At 38.6% G+C, this 22,024-nt stretch overlaps 1 protein-coding gene across 2 annotated transcripts in view; it reads left to right on the top strand.

Annotated features, from left to right (window-relative positions):
* Positions 1-249: 249 nt before the first annotated feature.
* Positions 250-22,024, top strand: part of kcnn4 (potassium intermediate/small conductance calcium-activated channel, subfamily N, member 4) — a 28,978-nt gene continuing 7,203 nt past the window's right edge. For both annotated transcript variants that reach the window (XM_086079170.1, XM_086079171.1), the window contains exons 1-5: positions 250-763; positions 9,039-9,134; positions 12,071-12,507; positions 15,708-15,843; positions 19,613-19,723. In XM_086079170.1, coding sequence (XP_085935296.1) covers positions 371-763; positions 9,039-9,134; positions 12,071-12,507; positions 15,708-15,843; positions 19,613-19,723 — 1,173 coding nt within the window. In that variant the 5' untranslated portion in view covers positions 250-370. The remainder of the gene's footprint in view (positions 764-9,038; positions 9,135-12,070; positions 12,508-15,707; positions 15,844-19,612; positions 19,724-22,024) is intronic.

Here is a 22,024-nt window from a genome sequence, read left to right as displayed (position 1 = left end):
GGCTTGGTCAAGCCCTACTCCGAAGCCAAGTGTTTCACTTTTTGCTTCACTATGACCTACAATTACGGATTGTTATGTGGGAACAGCACATTTCTTGGAGTTTAAACCCTCCCGGCCTGCAAGTTGCAAACATACGCCGCGTGAATCGCGCATAACGCAGCATATGCTGCACACACACACACGCACACGCACGCACACACACATGCAAATAAGATAAGATAACGCGTACGGACTGCCTGGCACACAGCGGTGTGTGCAAATAGCATCAGTGCCGCGCCTCTCTTTTCTAAAGGGAGTTAAGCGTACTTCCACAATTAGCGGCTTCCATGAACGCGCAACGAGACGAGCGCCACCGTGCACACCTGACACTATGTCCGGAGGCCAGGAGGGGACCGGACACGCGAGGGAAAGATCCCGACCACCTGGGAGCGACGAGCGGCACAAGGGCCGCCTCGTGTGCGCTCTGGAGATGGAGATGACCAAGCGCGCCTTGCACGCCAACTCCAAGGTGGATTGTGGGAACTACGACGGCTTGGTGCACAGAAACGGCGGGGACTCTGCGGACGTGTCCGTGCCCGTGCCCGTGTCTCCTCCCGGCAAGAGGGCAAATCAAATGGAGGGAGACGACCTGTACAGGCTGCGGGACAGAAAGATCTTGTTGGAGGACAAGAAGCGACTGTGCGCGCTCGCTTTGGGCGCAGCTCTGCTCGGAATACTGCTCATGATACTCCATACTGAGATGTGCCCCTTCTTCTACAAACCGGTACGTGCTCCTATACCATACCGTCACTTTCAATTACAACTTTGTGTTTAATAAAGACGTTCTCTTACATTAGATTTAGCGTACTATACATTTTTGGACAAATCAGCTAACAAAAACAATGTTTGCATGCAAATTTGTATATGAACACAAAAAGGGGAATATCAAGGACAATCTAATGAAATAGTCAATGTTACTGAGTAGTGGCACAGGTGGCAAAAGGACTCCGACTCACGGTAAAAAGATCAGAACGTAAGGATACCTGTGTAAAAAAAAACGTATGAAGAAAAAGTGGAAGTACTGACTGAACTCTTTACTTCATTAATATACAGTAAAAAAAAATAAAGAAGAAGAAGGCATTTTACTGTCAGTAATAATAGGCTACCTGTTTTCATATGAATTGGCACAAAGAAAAATACATAGTTTGTCGTTTATTAAATTAACTTGCAATCAACAAAGCGATCAATGAAGAATATCTATTGCTTCTCCAAATGTGTTGGTGTCATTAATAGTTCACATTCCATTATGTCATCTTACAAGACCCCCAAATCTGCCCACGTAATGTTAAAGAAAAGTAACTAGCCCATTTTGCCAATGTAAGAAGTAGAAAGTAAGTACATATGTCTGTCTTCAAATGTAGAGCGTATAAATCAGTGGTCAGAAAAAAATAATCAAGTATATACCTCAAAAAGTCTATAAGAACAGTAAAAAGTATTTGTACTTTGTTAATTATGTATTGTAAAATGTATTGTCCTTGACCTAAGTTACAAACAACTGAACTGTACTTGCAAAGAAAAAAAAAAGTACACCAATTTACCAAAAAGCATTACCAAAAAAGATAATACTACTGATGCTGACAAAAAGTACGCTTGCTGGCTATACTTCCACTGCACTTAAGTTTACGTGGCCCAATGTCTTCTTCTTGTGAAGAGAGTCTTGAAAAAAAGTCAGCAGGTGCGTTACTGCACAAACCAATTTACAGCTGAACCTCAGAAGTTGAACACAATTTGCAACAACAAAACCATACAGTGACTACATCTGAGTCTATACTACTTTGAATATGACTTTGTTTATGTTACCTTATTTACTGTGTATATTCCTCTAAACTGAACGGGTTGAATTAGTCATTTGATGCTCCTACTCCAAAGTGTTATGTGACTGTACAACCTACAGGGAACTCAACTTGGGAGGTTTCATTATATTTGTTTTATTTACACTGTGGAGACGCCACCTAACATCAAAACAGCCTGCTACCATCTCACAAAAGTGAGCACACCCATCACATTTCTGTAGATCTTTTCATGGAACAACACCGAAGTAATAATATAACAGTGTCATTTTTTAAAACTCAAAATACAGCCATTAATTTGCCAACCTCCTGGCAACAAAAGTGAGTACACCCCTAAGTGAAAAGGCCAATGTCATTATCAATATTGGGTGTGGCCACCATTATTTTCCAGCACTCTCTTGGGTATAGAGTTCAGATCCTCAGAGAGTTTTTTGCCATGAGATGCCATGTTGAACTTTTAGTGACCCGCATGAGAGAGTGTGCGAGCTGTAATACCAAATTTAACACACCTGCTCCCTATTAACACCCGAAACCTCGTAAAACTAACCAGTCACAGAAAAGAACTTACTGTGCTGAATTTTGACATTTTCACTTGGGGTTGTACTCACTTTTGTTGCTATGAACTCATTCACTCCCAGCCATTTTCACTGAAGCAACCCCCTTCATTCTTTACTGGATTTTGACTGATTTTGCAAGGCCCATAGAATATTGTGTTCTATTGCTATAAAAACATTGAACCTACCAAAAGAAAGATTAGAGTCTCTTCTTTCATCAGGAGAAAAAAAGCATATTTGTATCTGTTTCCATTTTGAAGCAATTAGAATATAGCTAAGTTTCATTATTATTCACAAGACTGTTCAAAACAGTGGGGGAAAGAGCTTTCTGCAATATGGCCCTGGTTGATCTCTTATACTCTGCTGCCACCTGCTGGCCGTTTTTGTAATAACTACCATTGCTTCAAGCATTCTCTTCAGTTCAGAGGCTGCAGCAAAGCCTTCTATATGCTCTAGCATAAAAAACGTATAGAAAACGTCTTTGGGAGCATGGTAATATTTAAATCTTTTTGAGAAGAAAAAAAAAGTAATATTTAAAATAGATTGTATTTATACATTTTTGGGAGTAAATGGGTTAAAGAGATACTTGAGTCATTGAGCCATTTTCAACAGTAAGAAGATAATATTTTGTCTATAAATAATGTGATAACTTTATTGTTTTTCATGAACAATGAATACCTTTATAAACTAATGTTTCCACTTGCTGTCGACTGAAGATGACATCACCTGTCCTGAGGAAACAGGTGACGACAAATCACGGCTCAGTTTGCTGACCAGACCCAGAAAACAGGTGAGCCGTGATTGGTCGTTAAATTTTTCCTCAGCACAGGTGATGTCATCTTCAGTTGACAGCAAGTGGAAAAATGTGTTTTAAAGGTATTCATTTGACATGAAAAATATCAAAATCGAATAAATTCTGGACAAAATATTAACTTTTTAGACTGTATTTTGAGGGAACAATAAATTCATGCTGTAATATAAGATGTACACTGACTACTTTTCTTTGGGTCAAAGTGTTTCTTCAGTGTTGTACCTATGAAACTATATAATTAAATACCTGCAGAAATGCGAGGGTGTGTATTGTGTTGGATGTTTATTTGAAAAGCATTCGAGCAGAACGACTGTGGCTGATGTTGAAAATCCTTCATCGAAAAGGGATTTTTTAATCACGAACATTGCATCATTGCACACTTTGGTTATGCCTTGCAAAGCCAGACGCTCTTAAGAGACAATAACACAACCCGTGACCTACATTTATTTATCCTCATCGTTAAATTGTCATCACGATCAGTCTCTGCTATTTAGCTTTGCGCAACGGACATTTCATCGTGGATGTTGAACCACGTTGCTATTTTTTTTTTAACATTACCCTGTGTAGAAAACCACACACACTTTGTTGTTTGTCGTCATAACAACTTTCATTAGCAGACAGCACAAGCAAGCCCTGCCAAACCTGGAAAAGGGCTTTTGAACCCCTCGCTGATTAGCGAGTCCACTTCCAGACATACAAGCTCATGACATTAATATGCAGATCGCGGTGGATAACAAAGGCAGGCTTGCGCAATCAACGCATGGAAAAAAAGTTCCCATGCAATGCAACATGAAGCAAAAAACGTGAGACCACCTTGCTGTGGAGTCAGTGATAAATAGACCCACCAGCTTTAGCCATGGAAGTGAAATGAAATCAGCGGCAATTGCTTTCCAACACGACAGTGCGGGAGAAGTCAGTATCAGGTGTTTAACTTAAGACCGGGATATATCCTCATAAAGCAGACTTGTCCCAAAAGTCGGAAAAATGCTGACATTTTCATGCAGCGTAATTAGGGATAATTTTTTGAAAGGACTGCTTTGTTCCTGCATGTCTGTATTCCTCTTTACATTCCATGCACTGTCATTATCTTGAATGTATAACCCCTCATGTTGTAAACCTATTAGTCATGCAGAATCTTTGAGCTGGCCAAGTAATCCAGCATTGATTGCACTCTAATTGGCTTTTGTTTTGAAAACCATTCCGGTGCATTAATGCTGCCGGGTAGCGAAAGTGGAGGGCTCCATCAAAGTTAATGGCAGTGCACAAGAGTTATATTTTAAGCCCGAGCCTGATGGTTGCGCACGAAAAAGAGGCTATTTCGGGAGTATTTTTCCACATTTGTCCTCTTCCCCCTGCAGCTAGATTAACCTCAGAACTTTCCGCGCCATTTAGTGAATAATGTGAGTGTTTGCATGGGTATAGTCTGAAAGTCAATACGGTATATGGTGAGCGAGTACGGCTATGTTGGAGGCAGGAGTGTGCACTTGCCCTCTAAAGGCAGACATGTAAAGATGAAATCTTTTCATCTTTTTTTTAAAATGCCGTTTTAGGTGATTATGATTTTTCAATTCATTATGACTTTCCCTCCTCCCAACTTTTTCAATGAGAGTGTAAAGCAGGGGTGTCAAACTCAGCTCAAGGGCCACATGGAGGAAAATATATTACCAAGTGGGCTGGTCCGGTAAAATCATGGTATAACTTAAAAACAATTAGCGTCAGTTCTACACAGATTTTCGCTATTTGCTGGCCAGCCCTAAATAGCGGGGCTCAACTGTAAATATATTGCTATAAAAAATAACACGAACACGGTAATACTTTGCCTGTATGAGTTCCAGGTGTGTTATATCTACCTGTTTTGCATGTATATGTGTTTGTGTTACCAGTAGCTGAATGTGCGTTGTGTTCAGCACATTTATGTTTGATTTATGTTGGTCTATATATATTATTATTATTTTTTTTTCAACAAACCATAACTTTACGTTGTGTGTCATATAATGACGTTTAGGTCAACTCCATGCACAAGTTGCATTGCTCATCTAAGGATTGCTTGTGAAATTATGAATTAATATGTTTAAATTTTGGCTGTCTGATTAATTGGGCCAACATTATTCTTTCTTTTTTCACTTTACAAAATCGTCTCGCAGGCCAGATTAAACCTCTTTGCGGGTCTGATCTGGCCCGCGGGCCGTATGTTTGACACCCCTGGTGTTAAGGGTTACTGTACCTGTGTGCACCCCTCCCAAAATCAGCCTTAAAAAGTAAATTTTTCTCTGTACTTGCGTATAATAAGGTCTCCTGATTAGCTGTTTGTAACTGCTTTTAAATGTTATACTTTTAATTATAGTATGTGAAGCATGTTGAGTTACGTTGCATATGAAATGTGTTATAAATCAGTATTTAATTTTATTTTTTACAAACCATACGTACTGCCTAGGTACTGTACTGGTAAACGTCTAAACAATTTCATTTAATTTCTTATTAAGTCCCCTGAATAATACCCCGTCTCGATTTGGGATCTTTGTTTTCATTGTATTTATTTATTTATTTAAAAAAAGAGTGCTACTCACGGGAATTTACAGTATTTTCCTTTTTGTGCCTTGTGATTGGCTGGCAACCCCCCCCCCCCCCCCCCCCCCATGATCAGCCGTGGACTGCGCTGCTGGATAGCCAAAAAAGGGACTGGAAGTCCACAGGTTTACTTTATTAATAGGAAAAAGTAGGCTTCTTGGCGCTACCACACGTCACGATTACGCGTACAAGTCCACGGCATCAAATACACTGACGGCCAAACGAAAAAGTGCTGCATAGGCATAACAAAAACAAGGAGGGGCCACCTTGTAGCGTGGGGCCATACTGCGGATTGTTACACAATAATGATAGCAAGCACCGTAGTAAATAAATAGATATATGGGTCTTTATTAGGATGGAGATTCTCTCTCTGAATGTTCTCTGAATGAAGAGACAAGTCAACGCAAATCCACGGTGCCTCCGCTGGTTGCAGTCAAGTAGTGCATTCCAAGCATAGTAAGTCAATTAAAATAATGAATCAAGTGTTAAGCCCATCTGTATTTGTTAGAAAAACCAAGCCAATGCATACAAATGACCAGGATAATGATTTACCTTAATAATAGGAGAAATTTTCATCTGAGCCACAAATGATGTGGATTATGTTAGACAAAGCTGCCTAAAGTGTGCATACTAAAAAAAATATTATATTGAATTGTTAGTTATTTACTGTATGAAATGCTTAAATAAACCATAAAGTCCTCGAATCATGTGCACGTGACCTACTTTGTCTCCCATTTATTTATTACATTACTAACAAACCAGACAAAGACCTTTGCATTGGATTTTCATTATGTTTTCCTCTCGCAATTGCCCGGGGGGGGGGGGGGGGGGGGGGGGACCTGCTGATGATGTCTCGTCCAAGACTGTGAGAAACAATCTGTGCGAAGGTTAACCCAAAATTAAACTCATCGGGCTTGAGATGACTATTTCCAACAGGAAAACATTACAAAAACACTTTTAGAAAGCTGGCAGGAAACATGCCGTTGAACTCTCTGTTATGGAATGTGGTGAAATGTTCAGCCTTTTTTGTGGAGTCTGTTAATTAGAACCCTGACAGAATACAGGCGCAGCGTGGACGCTATTGCAGAAACGGGAGGAAAAACTTGGGGAATGCCAACGGGGGCGTCACATCATACCACCTACACGCTCAACTTTCCTCCATGTTGAATGTTTGTCATTAACTTTTTTTTTTTAATGTAAATCACATTTGAGTGCGTCAAAACTTCCACTGACCATGCAAAGGATGCTTGGGGACTATTAAAACGAAAGACCTTGTGGGAAGACGGTTCTGAATAGACATTTGACCGTTTTTCTAAGCATATCGTTCATTTGCTCCTGGCTCATCAATTGAAATCGGAGCCGGGTTGCACATTTGCAAGAAATTGGCAACAAATTTTGGTGTTCCCAACCGCAGTTCGATTTGAGACACTTTATGGTCGTCACTGGAAGTCATCATCAACAAAAGCTTGAGTCACAAATGCTTCGGAGAGTGATAAAGCTTTAGCTGTTCTGACTTCAAGCGGAAGATAATGATGCTTGACAAATGGAGTGCACTTACAACGCGCTTTATCTTTACCATCACAGTGCTTTACACAGGCTTACATTCACCCATACACTCCGAAAATTAGGGTTCAGTGACTTGCTCAAGGGCACGGTGACAACACACAGTCAGAGCTGGGATTTGAACCAGTGACCCTTTGATAACTGGCTGACCTACTCTACCCTCTGAGCCAGTTAAGAAGGATCAAAAATGCCATAAATAATAATAATAATAGTAATTAATAGATAAATAAAAGTGAAAAAAAAAAAATAAAAACAATTTAATACAAAAAATAAATATAAATGGAAATAAAAACGACAACTATATATATATATATATATATATATATATATATATATATATATATATATATATATATATATATATATATATATAAAGAAAGAAAAAAAGATTTGTAACCTATACAATCAGTATTATTGTTCTGGTTAGCAATAACGTCAACACCCTCCCTTGAACAAAATAAAACGGATTCAATCTCTAAATAATTATTACAGAGATGTTTTGCACTTTATATATATATATATATACGGTGGCTGACTGGTTAGCACGTCTGCCTCCCAGTGCAAAGGTTGTGAGATCAAGTCCGGGCTTCGGCCTTCCTGGGTGGAGTTTACATGTTCTCCCCGTGCTTGCGTGGGTTTTCTCCGGGTACTCCGGTTTCCTCCCACATTCCAAAAACATGCATGGCAGGTGAATTGGACACTCCAAATTGTCCATAGGTGTGATTGTGAGTATGGTTGTTCGTCTCTGTGTGCCCTGCGATTGGCTGGCAACCAGTTCAGGGTGTACCCCGCCTACTGCCCGAAGTCAGCTGGGATAGGCTCCAGCAATCCCTGCGACCCTTGTCAGGACAAGCGGTACAGAAAATGGATGGATGGATGGATATATATATATATATATATATATATATTAGGGGTGTTCGAAAAAAATAGATTCGGCAATATATCGCGATATTACAGCACGCAATTCTCAAATTGATTCGATATGCGGCCGAATCGATTTTTAAACATCAATTTTTTATGGGAATATTCAACAAAACGTCTTACTTAGGGTTAGGATTCACACATTAAGCATGGAAGAATGTTATATTAATGGAATATTAAGCCTTAATATTTTATTTCAGTGCTGTTCAAACATGAAACAGACTGCAACCTGTTTGTTAAATGCAGTGGCTCAGTTATAAGCCTAACTTTTCAGATAAATAAATACATTTTCATACAAATCTTACAGTGTACATGTACACGTTTACTGATTAGGATTTTCTAAATTTGAGTATTAAAAAAAATCACAATAATCAATTTATAGATTCGTATCGGGATTAATCGGTATCTAATCGAATCGTGACCTATGAATCGTGATACGATATTGAATCGCCAGGTACTAGGCAATTCACACCCCTAATATATATATATATATATATATATATATATATATATATATATATATATATATATATATATATTACACACAAATAAATAAATAAAAGTAAAAATAAATACAATAAAAAACAAGATTCAAAAAATAAAAATAAATGTGAAAATAAGTACAAAAAAATATATATAAATATAATTAAATGTCAATCAATAAATAAAAAGGCTTCAAATGTCAATCAATAAATAAAAAGGCTCTGCTATCATTTTTATATATTTCATGCTGCATTCCTGGACTAAAACCTTTTGTTGCTTTGTCACAATGTTGTTTTTTTCTTTGTCCAGGGCACCGACGTCGCCTTGATCATCAACTGTTCCATCAGCCTGTCCACCGGCTGTCTCCTCATCTTCATCATCGCGTTCCATTACAAGGACATCAGGGTGAGTTCCTCGGTTTCCAATAGTTTGGATTCACCCACGGCACTGTTTTGATTTGTGAGCTCCTCATCGGGGTGTGACCTGCCATATTTTGTGCAACATGCCAATAAGTGTCCAAAACAATTTACTTTGACTTGGAGGGCAAATGTAGGAGGTCTCGCTCCACTGATGGCAGTCTCAACACCAATTACTCATGCTCTTTTTGGTAAATTTATATATAATTTGGAATAGAAATCCCTGGTCAAAAACCTTTACCCACATGAGCATACACATTATTTGAAGCTGCAACGTGTTTCCAATCCACATGGCCGTTGTGTGTGAACTCAGTATACGGGAAGGGATTGGGCTGAGATTAAACACAATAAACACTTTCTCACAATTACAGCATGCATGTTGTCATTATGTGCAATACAAAAAAAGTGCAAAAAATCCTTCTGTGGTGAACGACACTCAACGGCTGCAAGGCCTTCTCTGCTGGCCTTAACACTATCAGAGGCAATGACCTGCATTTGCACCCTAAATTTGAATGCACCCACATATAACTGACATCAATTCAAATGAAAGGGGAAACAATCTTTAAAAAATGCTGATAAACATTAAATATAACATGTAAGATCTTATTTCGTGGAGCCAATCAATGGCGTCATTGATCGATCGGGCGAATGAAGACATTACAGCCGATCAACAATTTTGCATAAAATGCTAAATATCGTCCGATCCCGATCCAGCCAAACAGATTGGTGCAAAGTCTAATATATTAAGGGTGATAAAAATAATAATTCATCAATGAATTGATTTCTACAATGACTCAGCGGCATCAATGTACACTGCTGTCATATTTATGAATGACATACGACATCCACCACACACGTCTATGGGGCTCAGAATCTGTCCGTTCAAATCCACCAAAATCCCGTTACACCAGCTGCACCACAACTTAGACCCACTTTTAACTGGTCTAAGGTCTAGTCTACTTTCAAAACGCCCTCAGTCCAGAATGTCGGTCTGCCAAATTCCCAAACACAGTAAACCAGATTTGCCAGTTTTTATACCGAGTGCACGTGCGCCTGTCTGCCAAAATCGAACCTTATTTATTGTCATGTCTATGTAATCTACACAGGACCTTCAGAGTCAGTAGTGAACGTTAGCGTTGGCCAATGTAACTTAAATTTAGCAGTGGGACTGTCACTTGAACCAATCAGGTTTGTCCTAACAAGCCCAGCACTCCTCAATTACCTCAGCACACTGATTGGTCACAACAAAACCTGTTACAGTTAAAGGGGAAGTCAACCTTAAACATTTCTTGACAATAATATGTTTTATGTGACCTCACTAGTCTAAACATGACATTCGGATAAATATTACATTTGTGCTATATTGAGTTAAGCAGCAAAATCCAGCCGTTTTTTATCCATCTCAGGAGGCGACCATTTTGCCACTTGCTGTCGAGTGAAGATGACATCACAGTTGCTTAGGGCTCAGGCAACGACCAATCACAGCGCAACCTGTTTTCTGAAGCGGAGCTATGATTGGTTGTTACCTGAGACCTGAACAATTGCGATGTCATTTTCACTGGACAGCAAGTGACAAAATGGCCGCCTTCTGATATTGATAAAACAGCTGGATTTTGCTGCTTAACTCATATTCCACTAACCAACCAGAAAACTGTATTTAGACTAGCGCAACCTGTTTTCTGAAGCGGAGCTATGATTGGTTGTTACCTGAGGCCTGAGCAATTGCGATGTCATTTTCACTGGACAGCAAGTGACAAAATGGCCGCCTTCTGATATTGATAAAACAGCTGGATTTTGCTGCTTAACTCATATTCCACTAACCAACCAGAAAACTGTATTTAGACTAGTGGGGCTGCATAGAACACATTTTTAACAAGAATTTTTTTGGGGGTTCACTTCCTCTTTAAGTTTAACTAGCAAAATGAAAATAATAATACATTTAATTTATATGTATTTTTCAAAGTGCATAAAGATGCTTGAATGTTATTTTGTCAGGCTTTAGATCAGGGGTGCTCAAGTTCGGTCCTCGACAGCCCCTATCCAGCCTGTTTTCCCCTGTTTCCCTCCTGCAGCACAGCTGAATCTAATGATCAGCTAATCAGCAAGCTTTGCAGAAGCCTGATAACGATTCTGATCATGAATCAGGTGTGTTAGTGGAGAGAAACATGGAAAACAGGCTGGATAGGGACTCTCGAGGATCGAACTTGAGCACCCTTGCTTTAGATGATTCTCTACTACTCCAGATGATGTACAGGGCACAGTTATGTGCTGTTTTTTTATTTTGGTAGTTTCTATAATAATTGTCACGTGATAGTGGTGCCATTAAAAGGTGCATTCAGTTGGGTAAGTCTGCAAATTCACAGCCCGCAACTGACTTCACTGCATGCTTCTGTTGCTCTTAAGGCAGAGCAGTTGCTGTGGCACTCCTACCTAAAGTGTTTTTAAATGCGGTTAGAAGCCGGGTGTGATACAAGGAGGAGTCCACGCATGCTGAAAAGAGATAAGGACGAGTTAACACACTCTCAGTGTTTACTGCCTGTAATGTTCCCCTCCCCCTTTTTTTTTTGTTAATGTCAAACTTATCACATCTAGTACATTAATGTCCTTCTTGTTTAGATTAGTGCAAGCAGAGAATGTAAACTGCATTGATCATTCATGGAGACAATTGTGTGATATGTATTGCTGTGTTGATGTTTGTAGTTGTTTTTCTTGTTAAGCCAAATGGTGTTGGCAAAAAAATGTTGTTATTGAATTTTTTTCCCCTTTCATCTCTTCCATTTATGAGCATGACACATTTTTGCATTCATTCTCAGCACTCCAGACTCTGCAATTGTCATACACTGGGAAACAGCAGGAAAATTGTGAAATGAAATGAATAAAATTCATTTCAGGTAGAAATATACAAAAAATCCCAATGTCTTTCAGCTCTTCATCATGGATCAGAATCAGGTGGACTGGCGTATTGCCATGACCAGCCACAGGGTTTTCCTGATCACGCTCGAGCTATTAGCCTGCGCCATCCATCCCGTGGGCACTTACTGGGAGGTGGGCCTCCACGGGAACTCGTCTTTCTCACCTCCACTGTGTGACTCCAACCATCACAACACGGCCCTGGCCGATTTGGAGCTGCTGCTGTCGGTGCTGATGTTCCTGCGCCTGTACCTGGTGCACCGGGCCGTCTTGTTGCACAGCAAAGTGTTGCTGAGCGCATCCTACAGGAGCATCGGCTCGCTCAACAATATCAACTTTACCTTCCGCTTCGTGCTCAAGGTGCTGATGAACAAGCACCCGGCTCGCACCCTGCTGGTCTTCATCCTATTCTTCTGGCTCACGGCATCCTGGATGCTTACCCTGTGCGAGAGGTAGGAAACACATTTACACTATATATCGTCATTAGGGATGTTCGATTACACTTTTTTGAGAGCGATACCAGTCTGAGTATGCAAATCTTGAGTAGTGACTGATAATGATGCCAAGTTACCGATACTGCTAGTATTTTTGACATGCATCTTGTTTCACTATGACCTTTGTTTTTACTATTAAACCCGCCAGTCACAATTGTGATGCACAAGAATAATTTAATTCACAGAGCTCTAAACATTTTACTGGGTCATCTTTCAAAATATTCATAGTATATATCGTCAGAATACATTTTTTGTATGAAATGTATGCATTTGTACATGTTTGGAATAAATCATCACATGACCAGAGCTGTTTACTTCCTGGTTGCACCTTGAGAAGTAGATGGCTTCCTCAATTCGTCCCAACATACACAAAACATTTCACCTATGTGTCTATATATATATATATATATATATATATATATATATATATATATATATATATATATATATATATATATATATATATATATATATATATATATATATATATATATATATATATATATATATATATTAATTTTTTAATTATTGATTACTTGAAAGGGCTATCAATGACACCTGATTTAGATTTTTGGGAACAAATTGTGTGTTAAAAGGGTTAACATTAACAAGAAAAAATGTTTCTTCTAAATTGCCATGTCAGCTAAGATTCATTTCACAGTTTTGGACAGTTTTGAAATACCTGCCCCAGAAAATAACAATGCCATAGAAGCGCTTTGAGTACCATGGCTTATGCTTTACGGTAGAACTACAAAAAAAAAGTCAGAAAAAGCCTACTAGAACAGCCAAACTTTATTGGGGGTTAATGAGTGTAAATGGTGGCAGGTGTGTGCTGACTTCCATTCAACGTTAGTTTGTATGTGATTAATTCTGAACACAGCCACATCCCTAGTTACACATGGGTGTGCACACTTATGCAACCACATGATCTCAATTGTTTATTTATACTTTTCCTTTCAAATTTTTTATTTTTTTATTTTAAATTGAACTGTGTCGGTCACATTAATGGTGGCGAATGTTTTTTTTTTTTTTTTTTATCTAACAAAACATTTTTCTTTTGACATGGGTGTGCAGACTTTTTAGACTTCTGCTATAAATTACAGACCATCTACCATTTTCTGTTATCCAATGGGGTCACGGGTGAGTTGGACTCTATCCAAACTGACTGAAGCTGGGTACAGACAGTTGAACGTTTTCTTCCTCCATAAACCTTGACGCTCAATGTAACTTGTTATTTTAATTAGACCTTTATTTTTATTGGCTGTGATTAGCTCGAGACATCCAACAGAGTGTTGAATGGCCTACTGTTGACATTGGATTCAATACAACACGTTTGCATTGACACGTACAGCGAGTATAGACCATCGTTGTGTAAATAACAGGCCACGCCTTATAAAACTTACCATACACAAAAAAGGTCATAAGCTTATGAATGTCACAGATTGTAATGACGACACATACTTGTACACCTTTTAATCTTGTGGCTTCTGATTGGACTAACATGATGTCAATTCGTTCAAACTGACCAATGAGTCTGGAAGACGGAAAAGGTTTACACACAAATATTGCACATCTCTATAAACGGAAGATGAGGACGTGGTCAGAGACATACTCCATCAACATAGTGACTACTGCAAGTTTTAAGCGTATTTACTTGAGTTTTACTTCATAAAGACAGAATATTAAACAGATGATGCTTAACAGTACCCTTCAAAGTGAGCCTTTCTTATTCCGTTTGTCTCAGTTATAGTGTCACGCTTTGTGCATATTAGGGCGAAAATAGAGTAACAGATTTTGAAACTATTGGATATCTCAAATGAAAGGAGCCGCTTTGATTGATCAATCTGACCACTCTCACAGTGGCGCAGATTTTATGTTTGTGTGTAATATTACCAACATCGGGTCTTACCCGCCTCTACGCAGAGATATGCCTTGTGTCGCAGGATTGACTCACGAGAATATATAGGGTGACACAAAAAAAGGGAACTATTTAACAATCCAATAAAACCAAGAGTGATGGGAGAAAAATATTTTATTCATAGTAACTGAAACTTTAAAACATGCCATTTAAGAAACAATGTTGGATTATTATTTTTTTTTTTCATTACGTCCACTAGATGACATCTTCCTGTACGAATCCATTGAAATCTGCTGTTGAGATTCGTCATTGAATCGCTGCAACATTTCAGCTGGGCTAGCTGGGATTCCATGATTGTAAATAGCATGTTTTAAGGTTTCAATTACTATGAATAAAATATTTTTCTTCCATCACTCTTGGTTTTGTTGGATTGTTGAAAAGTTCCCGTTTTTGTGTGTGTCATCATTACTAAAACAAAAAAATCTCAAATTAAAATGTTTCAAGGCATTCTTTTTTTAACTTACTTTTTTTTTACATTTACAAAAAAACTCATCTCACAACATAAAATGTTTGCGTATTTTATTTTCATGAAATTATAGTTAATTACAGGGCGTTATGTTACATATGGCAAATAATTTTCTATTCTGAACTCATTCTAAAAGATGAGGGTATATCATATTAGTGGGAACATGTGTTATTAATGTAATCCACAATTTGTTGTTAATTTGTTCATTTATGATTGACTCTTTGACTCAAAGAGGAAGGCAAGTCCAATTTTTTTCTTGACAATTATAGAGAAAAATAAATAAAGTTCTATGTGCCCCCACTAGTCTGAACACCATTTTCTGATTAACACTGTGTGTGTGGAAAATGAATTGATCAGCAAAGTCCAACTGATTTATTCATCTCAGGTGGTGGCCATTTTGTCACTTGCTGTCAACTGAAAACGACATTGCAGTGCCTAAGGGCACAAGCCAGGTAACGACCAATCACGGCTCATCTTGCCAACGTCACATGACCAAATCCAGGAAACAGGTGAGCTGTGATTTGTCATTACCTGAGCCCAGAGCAACTGTGATGTCATTTTCAGTCGACAGCAAGTGGCAAAATGGCCGCCAAGTGGATTTTGCTTCTTAATTCATATTCCGCAAAGTTATTCATCAAAATGTTGCGTTTAGACTAGTGGGGGAACATAGAACATATTATTGTCAAGAAAATGTTTCACTTGATTTTCCATTTCAGCACTGTACTACAGTTTAATAGAAAAATAAGAAGCTGTGTTGATTCTTCTCCACTTCAGGCAGACTGCAGGCTCGACAGAGCACATGGAAACGGCCTTGTGGCTCATCGCCATCACCTTCCTGACGGTGGGCTACGGCGACGTGGCGCCCAAGACTCGCTGTGGCAAGTCGGTGTGTCTCTTCACCGGAGTCATGGTAACTATCACACTTTACTATTTACTATAACTATTTCACTTTACTCTCCGGGCCGTGCGCGTTGCGGCCTCAGAGATGGTTTATCTCGGTTTGACTTGCTCTGAATGATGTTTCTTTTATTTATGCGGACACCAACTTGATAAAAAATAAAAAAAAGCATACAAGATGTTCTGTTGCTGTTCTGTTTCCTCAAATTGCATCATGTGCAAAATGTTCCTTTCATAAAGGTCTCTGCTGCTTCATTTGCCTTTTCTGTGTTAGAAAGCAATCTAAATTTCTGCTTTAGTTACTTAAGTAAAATGTACGTAAAAAATATTTGTCTTTTAATCCTTATCGTGATTTATTCTTGATTCTTCTGACATTCAATTATAATACTTTTATTCCTTACATTTATTACTCTTTCTAGGAGTGGAATGGCTTCAAAGCCTGACATTTACTTTTACTTTTATTCAATGCAGCAGACCATCCACAGCGGCTCTTTAGTAGGAACTGAGGAGTGAGGATATGTAGGTTATGAATGGATTGCTCCTTTTTTCTTTTCTTTTATTTTTTTTTTAACCATTTTTGACGAATATATTGTCTAATGACCGGATACTTGTACAGGACTTGGGCTCACATTAGATGTGTAGTTTTATCAATGCAACTGTATAATGACCATTTATAACTAGCGGTGCACAGCCTATTTACAAAAGCTGAACTGTAAAACTGTCGAGTCGAAAATTTACGTTTGTTAGCCAAATGTCCATACTTCATCGTTTATTGAAGATGCCAATTGCCAAAAATGGTGTCGTTGACCCATGCAAAGATAGATAGGCCATTTCAAGATAACTAATAAAAACAAATAAATATTTTATTTTAAGTATAATTTTATAGTATTTTTTATATTATGATCCTCCTCCTCTTCTGTGTGTGTTGGCACGGCAAAAATGTTCACAGGTCACCGTGAGCTGCTGCATGTTTTGACCATTAACTTTCAAAGCATTGTTGCTGTGGGTATTGGAAAATCCCAGACTTAAAAATCAATGAGTTGCGTTGTACTGTTAAAAAAAAATGGGGTGGGTGTATAAGACATTTTTTTGCCTCCTATTTAGTCTCTTGTGTCGCTGCTGGGTCATTATACTGTATGTAAATTCAAAGCTCTATTTAATAAAAAAGCGTGAAAAAATATATATTTTTTTTACTTTAACATGGGTCAATTTGTCCAATAACTTAGAGTTAAATAACATGTGAGAAGAAACAGCTAAATGAGTGCAACAAAGCTGAATATTTTTACAGGAGCACTCAGTGGGCCGGTCTAAAGAACGGGAACGGCTTATGTGTATGTGGCCTGCTTACTACTTTGCCCACCCCTGCTTTGGGGAAATGTTCCATCATTTCCTAATAATAGGATTTTAAATAGCAAAAATGAGTTAAACTTGTCATGCACTATCCCAAACAAGTTAAATATCTCATTCTCATGGGAATAAGTAAGAAATCGTGAGTTTCATTGCGAAGGGTAGGATAAAAAGGGCACGTCCGCGTGGTGACCGGCAGGTGTTGAAAAAGGAAGTGGGCGTGCGAGTATGATGAGTAAAAGCAACAGTGAAGACTGACATTCACTGTGTTAGCAGTGTATGTGTGAGAGCAGATGAGTTTCTCTGCCGATGTGGGAATGAGACAGTAGTACAGCGGAAAATCATTTCTATTTCTCCATCAGCTTTTTATAAGCGTCTCCCCTTATAAGGCAAAGTTTTCCAACCTATCCATTTTTAGGGTCTTTTTATTGCCTTTGGCAGCACTACAACGAGGGTGTGCCATCCTGTGCCCACCACTCGGAAAAGATAAATGTTCTTTTCCCGACGGAGCCATGGTGGGAGCCAGCGACCGGAGTGCTGCGCACACCTGAAAGATGGTGGAAAGCGGTCGGGGCTGAAGAAGCGTTACCTCGGACATGGTTTAGGCAACGATTGTGTCATGAGTTGAGAGTTTTCATGGTGGTGGCAAAAAGGTGGACCTAAGTGCAAGACAGGAGTGCAGGATGTACTCAAAACAAAATATATTTATTTTACCAAAATAAAACAACAAGGGCAAAAAAAAGAATGTTGAACAAAAAATACACTCTAAAAACAGCTGGGTTAAAAATAACCCTTTTATGGGTCAAAAATAGACAGATCCCCTTGGGTCAATTTGACCAAATTTTGGGTAAAAAATTGGGTCATTTTAATTTTAAAAAATCCAGAAAGTTGGGTTAGATCTTCTACTAGGGTTCGTTTGACCCAACTTTGGGTCAGAAATTGGGTCATATTGTATAAAACAACCCAGAAAGTTGGGTCAGATCGCCTATTTGGGTCATTTGGACTCAACTTTGGGTCAAAAATTGGGTCATTTTCTTTAAAACAATCCAGAAAGTTGGGTTAGATCCTCTACTTGTCTCAGTTTGACCCAATTTTGGGTAAAACATTGGGTCATATTGTATAAAACAACCCCGAAAGTTAGGTCAGATCTTTTACAATTTGACCCAACATTGGGTCAAAAATGGGGTCATTTTCATTGGAATTTGGCACTTCTGATACAGAGCCTTCAATGAACCTACATTTTAGAATGTTGGGGGAAGCTGCACCACACACGCTTGGGGAGAACATGAAAACGCCACACAGACATGACATAGCCGAGATTTAGATGAAGTGTGTGACCAGTAGGCTGTTGCCACTGTGTACGGTTCTTCGGCATGCAGCTTGTGCTCTGGATCATGTTACAAGAAAACATTGCAAAACACTAAACCGGAGTCAATAGCAGCAGCAGAACAAACTGTTTGGCATAGACAGTAAAGATGTGGCACATACTCAGTTTTATGTTCCTCCAAAATCAGGGCACCATTTAAATAGAAAGAAAGTGGCTTTCCAACTTTTATTGGTAAGAACCAAATTCAAAATACAGTTAACCGTTACCCCACGACCTGCGAGGGATCGAGACGGAGCCCTGCAGTGAAACTCCATGATTAATTGAGTCTTCAAAAAAAGTGTTTATAATTGCCTATAGATGCCACAAGATGGTGGGAAAGGACTACTTTTGTCTAAATAAAGCTCCTCACAGATCATCAACATAGTTCTCTGGCAAAAATATGTCATTGACAGCTCCTAAGCAATATTGTTATTGTCTACTCTTCAGCGAAAAAGAGAGCAGATCCCGACAAAATCAATGAATAGGTGAAATTTACTTCCCGAGTATGCAGGGATTCACTATCCTGTCTCACTTTTTGCCTTACATTTTTGGCGTCTTTCACTTTACTTTTGTCCAAATAGCGTATGTGACTCAAATCGGATGCTTTCTTACGTTTTCCTTTGTTCTTCCCTTTCTGACGCAAGCTGAAGAGAAAACAAGAAGGTAACATGTGCTTTTGTTATTAATTGTGGTGGTCACAGAGTTCCGGCAGTGCTTTCAGTGTGTTTTGTGACGTGTGTGTTTGTGTTACAGTGTGTATATTTTTGTTTTGTGGTCCGTCTTAATCATTCTGTCGTCCGCTGCTCAGCAAAAGCAGCGAGATATTCTCAGAGGAAACCTGCACTATTATAGCTGTGCCACACAGCCTTGTGTTTAACTATAAAACCCTATGTGTAAATACAACTTTGATTTATTGGACAAAACCAGAAGAGGTATGAGAAGCGACAACGACCAATTTTTTTTTTCTCCCTTCAACAAGAATATGTCGCCAGGGTGTAAATATTTATTGAGAGTTTATTAGATTTTGTGTGCCTAATAGAGAATGTTGTGTGTTTGTTTTGGTTTTCAGGGTGTAGCCTGCACAGCCATGCTGGTCGCCGTGGTAACCAAGAAGCTGGCGTTGAATAAAGGAGAGAAGCATGTGCACTTTTTCATGCTGGACATCCAGGTCTCGAAAGGGGTAAGAGATGCGAAACACACGTTTGTAATTCATGTGGCATTCATTTAACACAGTCATATAACATTTTGATATTTCCAAAAACATCGTTCGCCAAAATTGCGATTTAATTAGCGGATGGAAAATTGTGCTGTAATGAAGTCACAGGTGGAGTTGTTATATTTTACTAGGAGGCTGAAGAGGGAATTACAAATGGTAAATGTGCTCGTATATTTAATTATAATATTTTGTGAGTGAGGTTATGTATTTGTATTTTATGTTTATTTTCTTCTCCTATTTTAGCTTGAACAGACCATCTGTGTGTGCATGGCGGCGGTGTGGGAATGTTAATTTAGGTAATTTTACGCACATGCAAGATGTTAATATTTGGTGGCTCAGTTGTTGAAAGGTTTGGTCGTAACACAATGAAGCCTAAATAGGGGTAGGAATTGCAAACTATAACATGACAATATATACATCACATCTTCGGTGCAAAATTAGACCAACACACAAGGCCTCAGCGAACTTAAATTAACAGCGTTGATCATTGCCAATACTTAGTGTAACGGTTAATACACTGATATAAAGATTTTCTTTTTTTATGCTTTTTTTTTAAATATAATTAGAAAATTGTATGTATGTATATATATATATATATATATATATATACACACACACATACATACATATCAGTGCTTTGGCCAGCATGGTGAGAGAAGGGGAAACTTGACCAATTTACAAGTGTCATGTGCATGTTTTGGTTTGTACTGCATTTCATATTTATTTTTAGCCCGGCCAACCTTTTTACAGCCTTTTCAAGGCGTCAAACAGAGGAAATCATCTTTAGTCCGGAAAGCAACTTGTGTCAGTTCAGGACGGCGGCAGTGATTGGCAGGAAACTGTATGTGTGTGAGTGTTTTTTTTAATGTATATAAATGTAGCCCTCAAATGGTGGGGTAGAAAATGACGAACAAATGCATTCTTAAGGGGCTTTTGTTGTTCGCATGAATACAGCACATTTGACATTCACATACTGTGGATTACTGTTGTTCAGTAATTCATTGTTAATCAAAGGAGTTATATTTCAGAACATCCCAGTGATAGATAAAATCGGGAAAGTAGCAACCTTATTCATTTGATTATTTATATCATGTATATTTCAAAGTTTCATGCATAATACCAATACAATATGCATGTTTGCGAGTCAGCGAGTCAGCGAGTAACAGTGCAGAGTTGGCTAGCTGTTAGCTGGCTAAACCATTAGCCGCTCTATGTTGAGTGACTCAGCGTGTGTTGTGGCAAACGGCAGGTCGCGCGAATATGTGTCTGTGTTTATTTTGTTACCGTAAGCCATTAAAAGTGCACCGGCAGCTGTGGAATCCTTGGCCACCTGTGAAGAGATTCATTCTAATTAGCGGTTGTAAATTAAGTTAGCTAGCAATGTTAACTTTAGCATAGACTTGCAGCTGTGCCTTGCAACAAGCACATCGCAATTTAGCTTCTTTTATTTATGTGTGAAATGGCTCGATCTCATGTCACTTAATTTTTCCAAAGTCTGGAAATAATAAAATAATACAAACACATTTAAAAACATATAACTTATTGAGAAAGCAAGAGCAATGGTTAAAATATAAAATATAAAATATTGTACCGTACAGTGTACCAATCCCTCTGTGTTAATAATGCCATTTTTTTCAAACTAACAAACTTAATTTATCATCTCACAATATACATCAATGTTCTGTACACTTTTTGTAGAATTTAAAAGGATTACAGAGGATGACATTATATTCTGTCTAAAACTAAATTGTGCAGATGACTTCTTCTTTCAAACTGACACCATGTCATGTTAATTGTGTGCTACCATCTAGTGGTCAAGAATGGAATTACACCCAGAATAGACGAGCAATAACACGACCATGAACCCGGAGCCCACAATGGAGGGGATCTATCTCAAAATCCCTCGATATAACAAATACTCAATTTAAAAAAAGAAAAATAGATGACTAAAAAAACTGCGATACAAGGAAGCCACAAAATGTGAGGGATGACCATATTGGATTCCAAGGAAAAGGTGATGGAGAAGTTAACGTAACTGTGTGGCTATGTGCGTGTTTGTGTGTCTTGCAGAGGTGTTACCCTGTTTGCAGGACTTATTAAGTGTTTGCTTAGCACTCGGGGAAAAGGGAGGCGTCTAATATACAAACAGTTACAAAGAAACACTACCCTAAAGCTTGTTAGGCCTCATTTAAATGACTTATTTTGTGAGGTGTGAGTCATAAGCTTTATTTCTTAGCAAACTAGTGCCTGGTGGTACTACATGCA

This window comes from Leptonotus elevatus, chromosome 6 (genome assembly GCF_054856555.1).
Source record: "Leptonotus elevatus isolate MCC_2025b chromosome 6, RoL_Lele_1.0, whole genome shotgun sequence".
Classification (NCBI taxonomy): Eukaryota; Metazoa; Chordata; class Actinopteri; order Syngnathiformes; family Syngnathidae; genus Leptonotus; species Leptonotus elevatus.
Note: the sequence above shows the minus strand (reverse complement) of the source record. Positions and strands in the feature narration are given on the sequence as shown.